Source organism: Myotis davidii, unplaced genomic scaffold (assembly GCF_000327345.1).
Source record: "Myotis davidii unplaced genomic scaffold, ASM32734v1 scaffold497, whole genome shotgun sequence".
Taxonomy (NCBI): Eukaryota; Metazoa; Chordata; class Mammalia; order Chiroptera; family Vespertilionidae; genus Myotis; species Myotis davidii.
Window position 1 is genome coordinate 3,350,944 of NW_006288434.1, and position 20,205 is coordinate 3,371,148.

Genomic DNA, 20,205 nt, shown 5'->3' on the forward strand with positions numbered 1-20,205 from the left:
TTAGAAAGTATAACTTGGGGGTACATTTACTTTCTTTTTTTTAAAATATATTTTTATTGATTTCAGAGAGGAAGGGGGAGATAGAGAGAGATAGAAACATCAAAACATCAATGATGAGAGAGAATCATTGATTGGCTGCCTCTCACACGCCCCCTACTGGGGATTGAGCTCACAACCCGGGCATGTCTAGTATATGCCCTTGACCGGAATTGAGCCTGGGACCCTTCAATCCACAGGCCGACACTCTAGCCCAGTGGTTCTCAACCTTCGTAATGCCACAACCCTTTAATAAAGTTCCTCATGTTGTGGTGACCCCCCAATTTCATTGTGACAAATTGAACATAATTAAAGCATAGTGATTAATCACAAAAACAATATGTAATTATATATGTGTTTTCCGATGGTCTTAGGCGCACCCTGTGAAAGGATCGTTCGACCCCACCCACTGAGCCAAACCAGCTAGGGCTTGGGGGTACATTTAAAGACTCATCCGTTCATCAGTTTCCAGGGGCATCTCCTGGTAACCTACCTTGATGTCTGGTCATACATGTATTCCTCGGCCCCGACTGAAGCACTCCGAAATTTCTACAAAATATCCAAGTTATAGAAATTAAAACCAAGAAGTGAGTCATTATTACACATTTTAAAAAGTGATAAATGTATCCAGACTGCCCTGTCCTCACCTTAGAAAGGACAATTATACATTTTGGGTATTACACTTTCAGCTGCAGCGAAAAGGGCTGCCATTTGTGCCAGAACCCACACATCGCCCGCACAATGGGAACTGCCCTCAACAAAAAGCATCTGTACTTTGTGTATTACTCACGCGCCTGCAGGTGTTCTTAAAGTGTTTGCAGGTCCTGGAAACTGTTTCCTCAGACATATAAAACATCTCTATTACCTCTAATGCTTATTCCAAGTCAGAGAATTTGAGTTACTGGAACAGGAATTATACACATTATAGTCCAAGCATTATAGTAGAGTGGTTTGGAGCATAGTTTCTAGAGCAGGACTGTGTAGGGTCAAGTTCTAGCTCTCTCGCCTGCTGGCTGTGTGAACTGAAGCAAGGGCCATACTTTCTCCACCTGTAAAATGCCTGCTTATAGTGATTAGAAGGACTAAATATGCAAATGAAGTATAAGAACAGTAAGCGTTATACAGTGGAACCTTGATTTTTTAACTTAGTGAAATTTACTTAATTTAATTTGTTCCGGGAGGCTATTTGAGAAGCCATGGGTCCATGACAGAGAATCAAAGATTCAGATTTAAGCTTTTTTTATAATCAATCAATCAATCAATCAGCAAAGCATTTAATGGGAATTTTTTGAGGCTTTATCATCCTCTTGGTGCCAGGAGAAATATAGGAAAACTATACGGCACTGTCCTCGGAGAGATAAATATTGGTGGGTAAATTCACATGAAAAACAACAAAAGAAACAAAAATACAACAAAAGAAACAAAAGTACAGCAAATGACTATGTTGAATCATTCATTTATTCATGCGGGTGTCCTGACTGGAAAAGCACAGAATGGGCATTGCCAGGAAAGGAAAACCTGCAATATTAGAAGATTTCATGGAGACTGTGAACTTTGCTCTGACCCTTGGAGCAAAAGGGAACCTTTTACTGAAGAAATTAAGAGAAAGTAATGGGGTGAGAGAGGACCAAGACAAAATGATAGGTACAAATGTGGTACATAGATGGAGTCAAGGACATAGGTCTGCCCTGGTTATGAAGGAAGAATCTGAAAGTCTACAGTAGCCACTAGCCAAACGTGCTGACATTGATTAAGATTAAATAAAGTTAAACATTCAGTTCCTCAGTCAACCAGCCACCTTTCAAATACAACACTGACACATGGAAGTAGTGGCTACCATCTGGGACAGCATAAAAGACAATTTCCACCGTTGCAGAAAGTTCTATTGGACAAATTTATGAAAAGGTATTTATACTTAGTTAAGAATTAGGAAAATTTGGAGTATGAGGATAGCATGATGAAAAAGATATTTAAGGAAGTATTTTAGAGATATAGGGGATGCATTTCCAAAGTCTTTGCAGGAATATGTAATAACCTGCAACAACACAGGGTGAACCAGAATTAATAAACATGGCCTTGAATAAATTTATTGTTCGTGTCATAGAGCTCTGCAGCCTGAGGATAAGCTACCCTACTAAAACATGTTGGACTTGTAACGTCTATGATTCTAATCCCTCGGGTGATATGAAAAGGTGTGATATACTACAACTGTTCAGACTCAGAGAGATTGGTCTATATGCTGACTGAAATAAAGAATCGCTCCAATAACTATTAGTGCATGTGAACAAGAACTATGAAAAAAGTAGTTGATATGTTTTAGACACAGAATTACTATTCTCAAGTTGAAATTTTTTCCCTTAATTCTGTTACACTGTCTTTCAAATTTAAAAAAATTAAATGTAGAGTCCAATTGGAATCTATCACCATCCTTCATGAGACATGCTCACACTAATGGGTCACATGGCCCTAAATGATTTAGTATGAAGAATTAGAACCAAAATGCTGGGCCATTCTGGCTACAGTTACCAAGTTTTCACAACTGTTTGGAAATCTTTTGATATAATTTGTAGGCTGCCTAAAGGCAAGCAGACAGCCAACGTTGCCATTGATGTAGCGCATCTATATATTTCTTAATTATTTAGGCCAAGCTACTCCCTTCCTGATACCATTACATACACACACACACAAACAAACACACACACACACGAGTCAGTCTCTACTAGCAAATGAAACCTGCTCATTCAACAAGGGTCTTAGACATTTTAATAATATTCCTAAAAGAATACTAGATTTTAGACTAATTTTCCTTAGTAAAATTTACTTGGTGAGGTTACTGAGCTCACCTAACCTAGAGCCTGTTGGCAATGCCACAGCTCAAGATCATACTAGAGCATTCCATTTAATTCACATCAGATTGAAATACAATATGGAAGGTAAACACTGATTTCCAAGACTAGGAGAGCAGCTAAAATATTCCAAATGCAGTGGGAATAATCTTCATATATAGTTTCTGGTAAGTTACTTTCTCATGCACCTAAAAATAAAACCCCCAATACAATAGCTTCCTTTCACCAGCCTCTTTATCTACAACACAAACACAACTGATAACACATCCCCCAAATAGCATGATGGCTCGCTGACATTGGACAACATCCACGGACTCTTCTGTGACTAATGGAATATTTCTACGCCAAGTAAGAAAAACATCAGGGCAACCCTTCAGTGAAAAAGCATGTACTCACATTCCCATGTGGAGTGATTTTAAAACAAACACGCAAGCGGAGATCACTGTTTCTGTAAATTCTATGGGCACAGGAGAAGAATAAGTACAAAGTACATATACACACACTTGATTATTGAAAATACAAATTCTTTCTTGAATATTCAATCAGACAAGGTCGAAGAAAGTTGTATTGTTTTTTAAAAGCACAGGCAGACAACTTTAGCCACCCTTTGGGAAGGTTACAAACTAGAAGAGGTCAAGGTGAAAACTTTAAAAAATTGGAAGTTCCCACACAAAAATCTCTTCATTCCTTATAAATATTTAATTTTTTTAAACAGACTATTTTTTAAAAATATATATTTTATTGATTTTTTTTACAGAGAGGAAGGGAGAGAGATAGAGAGTTAGAAACATCGATGAGAGAGAAACATCAATCAGCTGCCTCCTGCACATCTCCTACTGGGGATGTGCCTGCAACCAAGGTACATGCCCTTGACCGGAATCGAACCAGGGATCTTTCAGTCTGCAGGCCGATGCTCTATCCACTGAGCCAAACCGGTTTGAGCTAAATATTTAATTTTTAAGATCAAAACTAAAACAGCTAAGTGTCACAAAAAAAAATTCCTCCACATACCTAGACCAATGGTTTATTAAAACCTGCTCATAATAAAAGACACAAACACATTTTTAAAAATAGCCGTCAACTCACAGTTCAATTCATTTATCCCACTTTAAAAGGAAATAGAGAACAAAAGTTAGCTGAGGGGCCCAGCCGGTTTGGCTCAGTGGGTGAGCGTTGACCCCTGAACCAAGAGGTTACTGGTTCGATTCCCAGTGGGGACACTTTCCTGGGATGCCTGGTGGCGGCTGTGGCTTGATCCCCAGTGGGGGTGTGCAGAAGACAGCCTGGATGTGTTTCTCTCTCATCGATATTTCTCTCTCTCTATCCCTCTCCCTTCCTCACTCTCTAAAATCAACAAAAACATATTTAAAAAATAAAAAAAAATTCAACAGATCTTAAATAAAATTTGTTTCTAAATTTAAAATGAACTTAGCCGGGGGTTCTGGATTGGGGTTCTTGCTACTAACGAGAGCGCGGGCACTCACCTCGGAGGTGCCGTCCTTGAAGCTCTCGCTGTAGGTGCTGTCCGGGGTGCTGCGCTGGTCATCCTTGAGGTAGGGGCCGTGGCTGGCCATGGCGGGCGCGCCGTACTGCGTCTGTTCAAAGATCACCACGCGCTGCTCCTCCCCGTCTCCCCGGGGATAGTGCACGGGCGGGGCCATGAAAACGGGCGTGAAGTCTTCGGCTTTCACCACCGTGATCCCCGACACGGGGATGATGGCCGGGCTCTCGGGGACGCTGGCGCTGTACTGCTCCCGCTTGGAATTCTCCAGGTGGTCTTGGTTTAGGGACAGGTTCACGGGGACAGTCTTTAGGACCTGGACTCGGTTCTCTCCTCCGCTCAAGTTACTCTGGGCTTCGCTGGTGCCGAGACAGTTCCTGTGCGTTGAAACCCACCCCAAAATCGGATAGAGTTAGAAAGCTCGCGGTTTTGCAGCCCTTGATAAAATAACGGTTCAGGCGATGATCAGTGGGTATGAACGTATCCTAATCAGAGGAGAGGCTGATGGCGAACTTCACAATGGGATCCAAAGGCTCCCTGCATCCCTAGGACAACTACACGTGTGTGCCTCCTGCAACCAGCCCCACCTAGCAAGTGCTACCACTTTAAAAAAAAATAAAAAAAAAGTTGACCTTAATTCTAAGCAAGCCTTTACATCTAACTTCCAGCTCTCGGGCAACACAGGAACTAGAAGAAAGACTTTGCCAACATCATAAAGAAGCGATCAGACAAACCAGAAAGCCGCACGCACGTCCTACGGACCTGGCTTCCTCAGTAAGTCAGAGGCATGAAAAAGGGAGAAGGATGGGGGGCTTACTCTAGACTAGCAGAAATTTAAAAAGACATAACAATCAAATATGATGAGAAGGTCTTGTTTGGATCCCGATCTGAACAAACCAAAGAGGCATTTATGTGGCAACAGGATTTTTGAGGCAATTGGATATGGACTGGGTGTTAGGTGATATTAAGGAAATATGTTAATTTAGTTAGGGGTGGTAAGGATTTTGAGATTATGTAATGAAGTGTCCTGGGTTTTTTAGATATACAAATCAGAAGGAGTCGCGGTAAAATGACATGACTTATTTTAAATTCTATTGCCATCGAAAAAAGAAAAGGAAGGGAAGAGAAAAGGTAGAGATTAAGCAAGTGTAACAAGCGTTATCACTGCTGGATCAAGAGGATCAGATGGGCATTTGGGGGTCACTACATGGTCCTCTTTATTTCTGCAGATGTTTGAAAACTTTCAAAAGAAAAGATTTTAAAATAGTTTTATTAAAAAAGGCAGGAGAACTAATATGGTCATTTGAGGGCGGGTGAGAAGGATATTTTCCACTTCCCTGTGGACTACACTAAAATTTAGAAATTGTAGGAAAAGTAAGAAGTGAGAATTTATCATTTAAATATTTTCACTAAATGAAGGAGTAACGTGAGCTCACTCATAGCCTTAGCACTGAATTACATTCGGGGCTTAAGGAAGTGGTGTAACTGTAAAAGAAGATCTCTCAGATCTCAGACCTCCTGGCTGGTACAAAGAGAAAGGAGGATTTAGAAAATTAATTCTTGCCAGGCTAGAATATTTTCATTTACACTAAAGAATTCTGGGAGAGAGCAGAAGCAGAGAGAGACTGGTTGATGGAAGATTATTATTGATAACAAAATGATTTTACTAGCAAAGTCTCTGTGGTCAGTAAAATCTGAGGCCACCTCTCACTTACTTATTGATTACTCTGATGGATATCCAGAGAAAATACATGTCTTGCATGGAGCCCTGTCCCCGCTGTCTGCTTTATTTAAACTAGCATGTTCCTTGTAGGGCTTCCCAGCATCTCTCACAGAGAGAGATATTCTAATAAAATTGGTTCTCCCAAGAGTTGAGCTCTCTTGGCTCCTCTCTATAAAGGAAGTCCATTCGCTTCTGAGCTTGCCTAACTCTCAAGCAGGACTTGGTATTTCAGCTTTGATTTTTCAGATAAAACTTCAAAGTGAAGCTGGAGGAAAGAATAGCTCCGCCTGGACACAGCCAACAGAAAAAATATCTCCACTTCTCTGAGTCTGTCACAGAACTGTACAAATCATTCTAGAAAATAACCCTTTAAAGAATAAAATCGCAAGTCTGCAAACATTCTGGCTTTAAGTAATAACCTGCTTTCGTGGCCAAATCTTTTACCCCAGACCTTTTTGTGGAGGATTAACTATTAATACTGGTGGGTAATGTCCTGCAAGTTGAGTGTAGAAGTGTTGGTCTACATTTATTAGCTACCAAAGCAATTACCCAGTTTCCACTCCTCTGGGCTTGGAACTAGTGTGGTCTTAATGGCTTTGCCAAAATATGACAAGTTAACCAACTCCTCTATAGGTAAAGAGTTCATTTTCGTCCACAGTTCTTAATTCTTTAATTCATATAAAATGCCGGAATTCTAAACAAAAAGTAAGTCAGGGATCTTTGGTGTTACTAGAGATGAGCAAACGATGGAGTTGTATAAATCTAGCTGAGTCATTATTATAGGATGAGGAGATAGCAGGCTCAGCAGCATCCTATAACGTGCAGCTGGGCCTCTGTAGGACAGCATTGCCTTTCAAAGCTGATGCGGGCGAACTTCTAGAACAGTGGTTCTCAACCTGTGGGTCACGACCCCTTTGGAGGTTGAACAGCCCTTTCACAGGAGTCACCTAAGACCATCGGAAAACACATATATAATTACATATTGTTTTTGTGATTAATCACTATGCTTTAATGATGTTTAATTTGTAAAAATTAAAAATCATCCTGCATATCAGATATTCACATTATGATTCATAACAGTAGCAAAATTACACTTATGAAGTAGCAACGAAAATAATTTTATGGTTGGGGGTCACCACAACATGAGGAACTGTATTAAAGGGTCGCGGCATTAGGAAGGTTGAGAACCACTGTTCTAGAAAGACATCCAAAAAATGGATGATTAAAACAAAGTAAGAATTATTGTGAGACACCAACTCACCTGCAATATAATTTAAAACTGAACCAAATATTATAAAAGGAGAAAAATGCAATGCTAAGAATGGTGCATTCAATATACTTTAAAAAAATTTTTTTTGGATTATGTCATTGAAAGTCTGTTTTCCAAAGAAGCAACTTCCGTATGCAGTTGTAATGATATCATGTTAGCACGTGGGACCTTAATTCATGAATGCACCGCCGATCAAATGATATGCTCCCAAATTCCATTCAGCCAGCGTCTACTAAGTCACAATTAGTCTATACAAGGTGGTTTTGTGTACCCTCACTGCCAGCTTTCTTAAAGGTATTCCATTAAAATCACAAAAATAACCATTAAAATACAATGAGCGCCTGTCACTTGAAAGGTGTTCTGAAAAATGCTTTCATAAAACATGGTTCTTTTGTCTATTATGATGCAGACAGAGTACACATCCGAGACTCATTTGCGCTCCCATCCCTCTATGATTGCTGATATTGGACCTTGCAGACAGCATAGTCTTAGCTTAATAAATAGTGGCTAGATGGAGGAAAAGTTACAGGGCCTGAAGAGTGGCAGCCTTCTATTCCCGGTCATCACTACTGCCAACCAGGACCCAGGGCCCACGGCAGCGTGGGGCATCAGCAGGTCCCTAGCTGAATCAGATGAGCTAGTCATAATCATCTGCTGGGGCACACCTTGGAGATGATGCACAGCTTAGGGCTGCTAGTTGGTGGGGTGGCCCCCACTGCTAGTCATATAATAAGATCATAATGTCACCAGCAGTCCCTATCAAGGCCAGGTAAGAGTCTGCCATAAGTGCCAGCAGGGGATTTCATTTCTCCTGGCTTCATATTTCCATTTGAAAAAAAACTGCAGTAGAGAAATACTGTGGGGGCGCCCTCCCTTCTGCTGTGGAAGAGACGTATTTGGCCGCTTAGGAAGAAGTAGCTGAGCAAGATGGTTCAGTCCCTTCTAGTTTCCTCCTTATGTCGGGATCATCTTGGTCAAAAAGAGGTCACGCCAGTCACCACGGACATACCACAAGGGGTCTGTCCCTTCAGGGAGGCCTGAAGTCCTGCCCGGGACCAGATGAGTAAGCGTACCTAAGGCGGGACTGAAATGATACAGACTGCGGATTCCAAATAGCACTTCCTCCGAAATAAAACTTTTTTTTCCCTTTTTAACTTCAATCTGTAGGACTGTATCCTGTTTCCCAATTGGTTCTTATGTCAAGATTGCAGGAAAGTATTACGTAATGATCTCCCTGACATCTGTCCTGTGCCTCCTCCCTGACAGTGTCCACTGCTACCCAGAGCCCCTTCCTCCACCTCATCCAAAGCAAGCTCCAGGTGCGATCCCCTCAGGAGCCTGATCACAGTGATACAGCCGTGGGAGTGGCAGAAACCTCACCTCGGCCGTGGGCTATCATCTAACTCACCTCTAACTATGGGGACTTTCAGCCTCCTCGGAAGGGGGTAGGTATATCAAGAGCCTGCTCGTGACCCTTCGGATGCACAATCAAAAAAATGCAATTTTCTCTCCCTACTGAGAGATCGGGATTTGGCCCAGACTCCCAAAGACAGAGGAGGCTATGACCCTATCTCCTATAGCTTAGTTTTGGCCCAGACTCCCAAAGACAGTTAGAGGAGGCTATGACCCTATCTCCTATAGCTTAGTGCTGTTTGAAAAACAAAAAAAAGCAAACAAGAACATCAAACAAGAGATGTTTGGAAGCCAGGCATCTTCCTTTAACTAACACGGTACCTTTTGTCCTGATCTTCTTGGCTGTCACTTGCTTTGCTCACAGACAGCAGCCTCTTGTCCCGAGGAACCTGGGAATGTCAGAAACCATCAGTGAGACTTACACAGATGCAGCTGTGACCACGTGCAGTGCTAGAAACCAATAGGAGCAGAAAAACTGGAACAGGGCACTCTCCAGAGGAAGGCGGCAGACTTGCTATAGCCAGGGGCTGGTTAAAGGTGGAGTAGGTGCGACAACAGTGGGCCAGACACAAAGGGGTGATGCTAAATGGAGGGCCACACAATCATGATTCTGCTGTGCATTGCTGACACGGACAACCGTCCTGAACCTGAGCCACTCCTCAGCCCTGCCCACCTTGGGAGGGGATGGGGGAAAGGAATACAATAAATGAAGGATGGATCTGGACATCTGTGCCCTACAGCAGACAGGAACCATCTTGGAGTTACAACAAGCACCCTATTATGGAACAGGCACTGACCCTCTACTCTGATGAGGGGCTGCAGGTGCTGACATGAAGGGGAGCAAACTGGGCAGGGGCTGCACTGTCCAGTGAAGAGAGCAGTGTCTGGCATACCTGGACCACCCTTTACCATCCTCTCTACATGGTTCAGGGACCTGCTTCCACAGTTTTTTTCTTCTAACACACTTTTATTGTCTACACAGGCACAATGCCGATACACTGCCTGAAACATGATTGGAAAAGTACTACTTGGGAGAGGCACACCCCACCAGCAGTTTCTGATCACCTTCTAATCACCCTACTGCAGCTCAGATTGTTTGCATATCTCTGCCATAGTGTTCACACATGGAAATAGCAGGTTTGGATTTGGTTGGTTGGATAATTTTGGGGGGCTGGGGGTGTTTTACTTTGTTCTTTCTAGATCTTCCTTCTAGCCAAACTCCTCTGCATCTAAAATGCAGTCCTCACTATTTTGACATAAAAGAGCATTTATGAGACGTGTTTCTCTTCTGAATTCCCCTAGCAATTCTTACAATTTCCACTCACCTGGATTATATGCCAGCCCAGTCAACTGGACTAAGGAGACATCATAGCAGGGTGGCTAAGAGTCAAGACCTACTCTGGGTTCGAATCTCCAGCTCTACCACTAACTAAACTCTGCCTCACTTTCCTTATCTATAAAACAGGCTTTATGGTAGCTTTAGACCTCACAGTTTTCAGTAAAATTAGATGAGTTAATTTTTTAGAAGCATTTAGATTGTATGATACAAGTATCCTATATAATAAAAGGCTAATATGCAAATAGACCGAACTGCAGAACAACCGAACAACCAGTCGCTATGACATGTGCTGATCACCATGGGGTGCACGTGGAACATGGCGGGCATCGGCCACAACAGGATGGTGGAGTAGGTGAGTGGGGGCACCAGACCAAGATGGGGCACCAGTTTCTGTCATCGGGGGCAAGCCTCTGGTGGTTACTAAAAATTCGTTGCTCCCATGTGCTGCAGTTGGGCCCAGCGCTTGCACCTGCTGCTGGCACTGGTTCTGCTCGCACCCGCTGCCGGCGCCCAGCACTGGCCCCAATTGCTCAGCGCCATCAGCAGGTGTGAGCAGTGGCTGCCGGCCCCAATCGCTCCTGAGGGCTTTTGCACCTTCTCCTGCTCCTGAGGGGTGATTGGGGCCAGCAGCCGCCACTCACACCCACTAATGGTGCTGAGCGATTGGGGCTGGTGCCAGTAGTGGGTGCGAGTGGAGCCGATGCCGTCAGCTCATGGGAGCAGCGGTGGGAATAGGGCTGCCAGCAGACAGAGGACTGGGAAGTGTGGTGGAAGGGGCCAGCTGAGGGCCCGGAGGATGGGCCGAGACCCGCCCCTGTGCCCTCCGCAGCCTCACAGCCCACAGTTCCTTTCAAGGTGCATGATGGGCCCCTAGTTTCTTAAATAAAAATAAAATAAATCAACTATAAATTCTTCATTCACATGTCAATGTTGAGAGTCTACATGCAACACTCCTGGCATTGCTAAATGCTGGGTAGAAATGAGATTAATAAAACATTGTTCCTATCATCTACTAAAGATAATATATAAACATAAAAATTCAATACACAGCACAACCATGTTCATAGCAGCATTACTCACAATAGCCAAAAGGTGGAAACCCCAATGTCCATATATAGATATATGGATAAACAAAATGTGGTATATACATACAATGGAATATTATTCAGCCTCAACAATGAAATTCTGATACCTGCTATAATATAAACAAGCATTAAAGACATTACAAGCCTGGTTGGAGTGGCTCAGGGGTTGAGCTCAACCTATGAATCGGGAGGTCAGGGATCGATTCCCAGTCAGGGCATGTGCCCCAGTTGCAGGCTCAATCCCCACTGGGGGATGTGCAGGAGGCAGCCAATCAATGATTCTCTCTCATTATTGATGTTTCTATCTCTCTCTCCCTCTCCTTTCCTCTCTCAAATAAATAAAAATATATTTTTAAAAACTTTTAAAAATAGATAACGACCTTACAATAAATTCCATGGGACTTAAATCCACGTACCTCCCTCTGAATGCCTGCTTCCTGGTTCAGCCACCAACAGCCCTATTTTCTTATTCTTCTTAAAGAAGACGCTTTAACATTTCATGTAATACTGGTTTGGTGGTGACAAACTCCTTTAGCTTATTCTTGTCTGGGAAGTTCTTTATCTGTCCTTTGATTCTAAATAATAGCTTTGCTGGGTAGAGTAATCTTGGTTATAGGTCCTTGCTTTTTATCTCTTTGAATATTTCTTATCAATCCCTTCTGGCCTGCAAACTTTCTGTTGAGAAATCAGTTGACATTCTTATGGGAGCTCCTTTGTAGAAAGTAACTGACTGCTTTCCCCTTACTGCTTTTAAGATTCTCCCTTTGTCTTTAACTTTTTACATTTTAATTATGATTGCATTTTGGTGTGGGCCTCTTTGTGTTCATCTTGTTTGGGACCTTTTGTATTTTCTGGACTTGTATGACTACTTCCTTCACCAGGTTAGGGAAGTTTTCTGTCATTTTTTTCAAATATGTTCTCTCTCTCTCTCTCTCTCTCTCTCTCTCTCTTCCTTCCAGCCACTATCCTCATTTTTGGATTTATTTTCCTTTTTGCTGTTATGATTGGTTGTTTTCTGCTTACTTATATTCCAAATCTCTGATTTAACCCTCTGCTTCATCTATTCCACTGTTGATTCCCTGTAAATGTAGTCTTAATTTTAGTTAGTGTATCCTTCATTTCTGACTGGCTCTTTTTTATGCTTTCTGTCTCCATTTTTATATTTCCTATCTCTTTGTTGAGATTCTCACTGAATTCACTGAGCACACTTACTAGTTCACTTAGTTCATTGAACTCTGCATCTAGTAGATTGCTTGTCTCCATTTTGTTTAGTTCTTTTTCTGGAGTTTTGTTCTGTTCTTTCATTTGGGACATGTTTCTTTGTCTCCTCATTTTGGCAGCCTCCCTGTGTTGCTTCTATATATTAAGCAGAGCTGCTGTCTCCCAGGCTTGGTAGACTGGCCTAGTGCAGCAGGTGTTCTGAGTCCACTGGCACAGCCTCCCTGATCACCCAAGCTGGGCACTTGAGGTGTGCCCCATGTGGGCTATGTATATCCTCCTCATGTAGTTGAACCTTGATTATTGTTGGCACATCAATGGGAGATATTTACTCCCAGGCTGATCAGCTGTAAGGGCTGGCTGTGACCACAAACCACTGGCCACTGATCTCTGACCACAGTGCATCACCACCCCACAGAGCAGGACTTATTCAGTAGGGCTCTGATGCCTGAGAAGTCTGGCCCTTGAGTGTGTCACATGTGGAGGTTGCTGGGTGGCAATACTTTGACGTGATCTGAAGCTGTCCACTGTGTACGCTGGCTCTGGGCCTCCCCTGAGGTGCAGGCCAGGGCTAACTGCCACCTGTGTTCTGCCCAGGGCCACATGGCATGAGCTACAAAGTGATCTGCAGATAGCTGCTACTTGTGGTGGGCTTGGAGGTGCCCAGGTGAGGCAAAGCTGCAAACCAAAGCCAGCTGCTGCTAGTGCAGGACTGAGCCACTTAGCAAGAGGGGGCATGCTGAGGCCAGATGCTACTTGTTTGAGAGATTTTAGGAAAATCTGAAGCATGAGCCACTGGAAACAGCTTGGGTGAGCCTGAAAGTTGGGTGGGGCAGGACCTTAGTGAATCACCAGGGCGGGGCAAACAGTGATAGCCAGGTTGATGGAGTGTCAGATATGGTGCCCGGCTGATGGTTCTGTGTGGAGGAAGGGCTCATCAAAGGAACAATGGCCTCTGCTAGCACTTCTGTATGGGAGAAAGCCACCCTCCCAGCTCTCTCACCTATGCTGAACAATTCAGTTCCTCCCTCTATGTTTCTGGTGCCTTTCAAGCTGCTGCCCCAGCACTGGAGCTCAGGGGGAGTGAATCTGAGTTAAGTTGGTGCATTTGGGGCCCTTTAAGAAGAACTGCCTGGGACTCCAGCAGCATCAGTCTCCCTCAACCTCAATCCCTTCTGGATTTTATAGCCAGAAGTTATGGGGACTTCTCTTCCTGGCACTGGAACCCTGGGCTGGGGGGCCTGGTGTGTGGCTTCTGCAGCTGAGATGTACCTCCCTTTTTTTTTTTTTAATCTATTTTTTTATATCTTCACCCAAGGATATTTTTCCCATTGTGTTTTAGAGAGAGTAGGAGAGAGGGAGGGAGTGAGGGAGGGAGGTGAAAGAGAGAGAATGATCGATGTGAGAGAGATACATCAATTGGTTTCCTTCAGCACCACGAGCCCTGACCAGATGGAGGATTGAACCTGCAACTCAGGTACGCGTGCCTTTGAGTGGGAATCAAACCCGCGACCCTTCAGTGCATGGGTCGACAGGACTGGCCAGCGCTCCCTCCTGATTTTTATCTGCCGCACTTGGGTGTGGGACCAGCCTCTTCCATGTCTCCCCACTCCTATCAGTCTTAATGCGGCTTCTTCTTTAATTTCTTAGTTGTCGGACTACTATTCAGCCAGATTTCAGGCAGTTCTGAATGATGGCTGTTGTGTAGTATAGTGATAATTTTGATGTGGTTGTGGGAGGAGACAAGTACCACATATACCACCATCTTGCCCGGAAGTCCAAAAAAAATTTTTATTGGTGAACACTGAATTGTGTATTCCCAAAGTTCATAAGTTGATGCCCTAAACCCAAATGTGACTATATTTGGAAATAGGGACATCAAGGAGGTAATTAAGGTTAAGTGAAGTCTTAAGCCCAGTAGGGCTGATGTCCTTATAAGAAAAGGAAAAGACACCAGGGTACACACACAGAGAAAAAGTCATGTCAGGACACAGCAAGAAGATGGCCATCTGCAAGCAAGAAATAAAGAGCAGTCTCACTAGAAACCAACCCTACCAGCACCGTGATCTCAGACTTCCAGCCTCCAGAACTCTGAGAGAGAAAAAAAATCCGTTGTTTAAGCCACCCAGTTGTGGCAATTTGTTATGGCAGCCTGAGCAAACTAAAACTGTATAATGGAATAGACATTAAGAAATGTACAGAATTGACCTGTGACCTTGAGTAAATCCCACTTAGTTACTTGAACTATAAACCATAAAACAGGATAGGGTTCCCTGCTGTGATCCTGTGGTGACAGTTTAAAAATGTAGGCAAAAAGACTTCCATTTCTTCTCCAAGGAAACACAGATGGCAGATGATGCAGGTGCTGCAGAAGGGCCTGGGGCCCAGGGCCCTGGAACGGGAGGCTGCAGTGGTTGGGTGCATGATGTGGCAGTGGCATCCAGGCCTGGGTCACTGGTCATGTTCAGGGCCAGGACTGGGGCTGCAGAGCTCCCAGAGGCAAGGCCAGGGACAAAGACATGAAGATCAAGTCCCTGGAGGAGATCTATCTCTTCTCCTTGCCCATCAAGGGATCTGAGATCATTGACTTTTTCCTGGAGGCAACGCCAAGGAAGAGGTTTTGAACATAAAGCCAGTACAAACGCAGACCCGTGCTGGTCAAAGGCATTTGTGGCCACTGGGGGACTACAATGGACATGTCAGTCTAGATGCTAAGTGCCCTGAGGAAGTAGCCACTGTCATCTGTGAAGCCATCATCCTAGCCAAGCTCTTTACTGTCCCGTGCAATGAGGCTACTAGGGGAACAAGATTGGCAAGCCCCACACTGGCTTGTAAGGTGAGCACCGCTGTGGCTCTGTGATGGTGCCCCCAGGGACACAGGCCTCGTCTCAGTCCCCATGCCCAAGAGGCTGCTTCTGATGGCTGGTATCCATGACTGCTACACCTCAGCCAGGGGCTGCACTGCCATCGGGGCAACTTCACCAAGGCCACCTCTAAGACCTACAGCTATCTCACCCCCAAGCTCTGGAAAGAGACTGTGCACCACGCCTCCCTGTCAGGAATTCACTGACCACCTTGTAAAGACCCACACCGGAGTTTCTATGCAGTTTCTGTGCAGAGGATCCAGGTTCCAGCTGTGACCTACCACATAATTCCATACAAGAAAAATAAATAAATAAAGTGAATTAAGCATTTTTTTTAAAAAAGACTTTAAAATGTATACAGTATAATACTGTGATATGCCGATGCCAGCTTCTAAGGACAGGGACCACCATTTCCTTAGTGCCTACTGTGTGTCACACACACGCCTCTCTGACAAAGCCCACCACTGTCCCCTAAGGGATAAGGCACTCCAGGCAGAGGAGTAAGGAATAATGGTGTCGATCACAGAAAGAATCAAAGAGCATTCCAAAGAGGTAGTAAACGTGTATAAAATGTAAATAATAACGTGGAGAGAATTATTACAATGACTTCCCAACGTTTTTCTCCAAAAACTAAACTCTTTTTAATAACATTTTTCCTTACTACAAAAGAGTCTATCCTCAATGTAGATTAAACTTCGCTATAACTTTAACATCAGCCTATATAAACAGGAACATCCAAAGGGCTCAGGTGTGAAAATGATCATTTGGACACAAAATTTTTGGAAACAAGACTAACCCTTTAATGTTTTTAATGTTTCAAGCAAATATAGTGAAGCTTATATAAAATAAACAAAGCCATGTTATTATATTAATCTACAAAGGCTTAGGAAATACTTTATTTAAATATTTTATATCCTAAATTAGTAAATTAATCGTGGAAAATAATCATTCAGCAGAAAGAGTTACAGACTTGGCTACAAATGGAGTTTTATGGAAAGTGTCTACTCTGCATCTCTAAGTATTTACAAAAAGCAATATTTCATCTCCTTTAAATATTAAAAATGTACAACAGGTGAGGTAATCCAGGTGACATATTTACTAATAATTATTCTCTGGGAAATAAAATACATTGTTTCCATAAATTCTAATGATTTTTGTTTTGATCTGTTTTTCTTTTTTCATTAATACAAAACAATAACCCTCTAGTAAAGATATATGAAATTATGACCATTCCACAGTAATGGAATAAAATCTACTTTAAAAATGGAGCAATATATTTCTTCAAAATATATTTAATATATTTCCTCCTAGCCTCATGAAACTATTAACAACATTATTTTAATATAGTTATAAAAGTTGCAGAAAAGAAGTTGTAATGACCCAAGTAATTAAATCAGGGTCACTTTAATGATGTGTTACTAGATTTTAAAAATTGATGAAACTATCGAGTGTTGACTATTTCTTTTTATCATGAAGGAAACGGTTTGTGATTTCTTTCTAAGGATGAGGCCTTTTCGGAACATTCTGTATTACCACAAATGTCCATTAAGCTGAACCTTCAAGGACTGGCCTAGTACATGAGTCTAACTGATACATTCTGTGTTTGGGGACCATCCTCCATAAATTTTGAAATTTTTACTCCAAAACATGTAGAATTCATCTTTGTATTTTTTCAAATGAGCTCCTCAGTCAAAAAAGAATTAAAAGTATAAAACAACCACAAACAAAGAAAAGGAGAAAGAAAAGCCTACCACGAAACCATTTTTGTTTTTCAGGCTCTTTTTTTTTTTCAGGTGCTGCCTGTTCACTGGAGGAAACTGCCCTATTTACATGAAATGTAGTTTAGGCTCTAATGCATGCTTTCATCTCGAGTCCAAGCCCCGCAAAATTAAAACCCTTTCTTGCTATGTCAGCAGCCACAGTGGGAGTTCTATACCTTCCCAAGATGACTGGAACAAAGAAAAGGAGAAAGAAAAGCCTACCATGAAACCATCTTTGTTTTTCAGGCTCTTTTTTTTTTTTTTTCAGGTGCTGCCTGTTCACTGGAGGAAACTGCCCTATGTACATGAAATGTAGTTTAGGCTCTAACACATGCTTTCATCTCGAGTCCAAGCCCCGCAAAATTAAAACCCTTTCTTGCTATGTCAGCAGCCACAGTGGGAGTTCTATACCTTCCCAAGATGACTGTCAAAATCTGCCAACTCCACTCTCTTGGTAAGGGGGGGAAATCAGCATAGATGGGCAAGGGTACCAGTGGAAAATCCTTCATCTATAGGGCATCTCAAAAAAATGTATACACACACTTTGAATAATTATAAAGGCAGTGTTTACTAAAATACATTTCATTTTCAAAATTGAGCTATCAGCTATTAAAGTGTGTATACATTTTTTGTGTATACATTTTGAAAAGATTTGTTTATTTGAGTTAATAATATCCTCATTCAATTTCGCCTCAATGGCCTGACCTGTCAGTTACTCATATCTTGCCTTGCATCTTAGATAAGGCCAGCGTGGCTTGGCTCTCATTCATCTCCCCACAGAGGAGCCTTCGGTGTGTTTTAATGGGGAAAATGGGAAGAAGCTGGAAGAGTTGTTGTTGGTGTGTGTGTGTGTGTGTGTGTGTGTGTGTAGGGGGGCGGGGGGCAGATCTTTGGAAAGCATGGAAACTCTGGTTTAGGAGAGGAACAGGGACAACTCAACTTGGAAAAGTAGAGGCGGCTGAAAGGAAACAGGAAGTGGTAAGCAGGAAGGAAATAGGAAACCAAGACCGAAACTTACTAAAAGGAAAATGGTTTCTCTTAGGTTATTTTCTCATGATAGAGAGAGTGGGGGGATGTGGGCAGTCAGTTCTTATTCTCAAATAAGAAGTTCACTGTGCCCAACCAGCCAAATAAACACCACCAGTCTCACCTTTGAGCCAAATCCCAGCATTAGCCAATGCTGTTTACAATCAAAGCGGCAATAAATCTCCTCATTCAGTAAATACTGGCTGATTTTTTTACACTTCACTGGTCCTAAGGGAGCAGGTCATATCAGATACATAGTCTTTTATAGTTGAGACAGATCGCTGTTTGTTGTTTGATTTCTTGAAATACTCCTATTTTGAAGGTGTCTTATGGCAGGTATTTTTGTCATATAAGTGTATTACACTTATTTTAAGGGTCCTTCAAAATATTTAGTACCCACCAAAACAAATGGAAACAGAATTGTAACAAACTTTAGGTTCTGAAATGGCTACAAAGGTCTACCCCAAAAGCATTCATTGAAATAGTCCTTATAAACCTGAAAAGTCTAAAACCCCTGAATGTTCTTTATAAAATAGAAATCTAAAAGCAGCCGAAATGACCAACAACTGAGCAATCACTAAATTAATATAATTAATATTACGACACAATGTAATATTCTTAATCACTAAAAACAATAATCAGGTTAAAGTGTTTGCAATATGACGTGGAATAGGAATTCTACGTAAATAAGATGTCTGCACGTGAACAGAGAACACAGAAGTAATGATCCCAATGAAACCTGCCTCTGGTGGGCGGGAAGCTGTGCTTCATCAATGGGAAACCAGTGAGGCAATGAGCACAGGGAGAGGCTGAATTCCACAGAAGTGTGGAAATACCACTTGTTCTCTGGCCTGGGATAAAGGCTCTGTCCTTCTTCTCACACTGAGGGGAGGCCCTGGGGGCTGAAGAGGAGGGAGGCGGGGCTGCGGGATCTACCTTGTAGTAGTCATACAGCAGGCCAAGGGCAGCAGCGCTGTCCTCATCACCATTGATGCTCATCATCGCCTTGGTGGCTGCTGTCAGGGGATTCTCCAAATATGACTTCCAGGCTTCATCCTCACTCGTGTAGGCTCTTCGGGTGTTGAACGGAGGGTCCGTGGGCATGGGCACTAAGGCCACCAGTCGTTTATTACTGTAAAAGCAAAAAAAATAAATAAATAAAATGAGGTTCATTATCAGAGAAATATTCCTTTCCCGCTAACACTATACACATTCTATGGTTAATTTGTACTTCCCCAGAATGGAGGGCAAATGAAGATTAAAACCAAAGTGACTGCCACATGGCATTGATAAAGTCCCTGGTTTATATTTTCACTGTCTGTGAGAAGTAATAATGCTCTTTGAAAGGTTGTATAAGCAGAGGAAGTTCATTCCCCTCATACTTGGTTTTTCCATATCCAATTATTCTAGGAGCCAAATCATTTAATTTGATTATTCCTCATTAATGACTATTAGAATGAAACCCTGTGAGGAAGCAGGTTTCATTTCGTTCTGAGGTCTAATTAGAAATATGGGCAATACATAAATGTAATCACACATTAATGATTACTAAAAATTGTCTCATCTAGTTTAATCTACACGTGAAATTGCTAGGGAATTAGAGGCTACTGCAAGTCTCTTAATTAAAAAGGCTATGTAAGCTACTCTGCAAACAAGACTCGTAGATATGCTGCATAATGAGAATAAGAAGCACGATGATGAGACAGTGCTGCCACAGAATCCTACTATAAATGACATAGAAGCTACAGATTACAAAAATCATCAACGGAGCGTGAGGAGTGTGTCTAGAGAACTGGCAGTAGAGATTTCAGCAGAGAGCTGACAGAAAGGGGCTGGGTAAGCGTTTATTAACCCTGACCAAGCCAAACTTGGGTAAAGCAGCAATTGACAAGCAAGGCAATTTCTTAAAGAGGATGTGACAGTGGCTCAAGTGTCCAAAGACCATGACAGTCCTCAGCAGCTCCCCAGTCAGGGCCCCAGCTGTCAAGTGAAGGAGCCTAGAGAGGCGCTGGCACTCATCTGCTGGCCCTCTTTCACTTGTTCATGGAGATGGAAACAAAATGGAACAATGAGACACTGTATTTCAGTAACTCCTATACCAGCTGTGGGCAAACTACGGCCCGC

General features: G+C 42.6%; 1 protein-coding gene across 4 annotated transcripts in view; it reads right to left on the bottom strand.

Annotated features, from left to right (window-relative positions):
• GRHL2 (grainyhead like transcription factor 2) overlaps window positions 1–20,205 on the bottom strand; it is a 116,855-nt gene that overhangs the window by 60,261 nt on the left and 36,389 nt on the right. For all 4 annotated transcript variants that reach the window (XM_006760277.2, XM_006760279.2, XM_006760278.2 and 1 more), the window contains exons 2-5: window positions 19,018–19,213; window positions 9,111–9,178; window positions 4,367–4,760; window positions 530–585 (exon numbers count right to left, since the gene is read on the bottom strand). In XM_006760277.2, coding sequence (XP_006760340.1) covers window positions 530–585; window positions 4,367–4,760; window positions 9,111–9,178; window positions 19,018–19,213 — 714 coding nt within the window. The remainder of the gene's footprint in view (window positions 1–529; window positions 586–4,366; window positions 4,761–9,110; window positions 9,179–19,017; window positions 19,214–20,205) is intronic.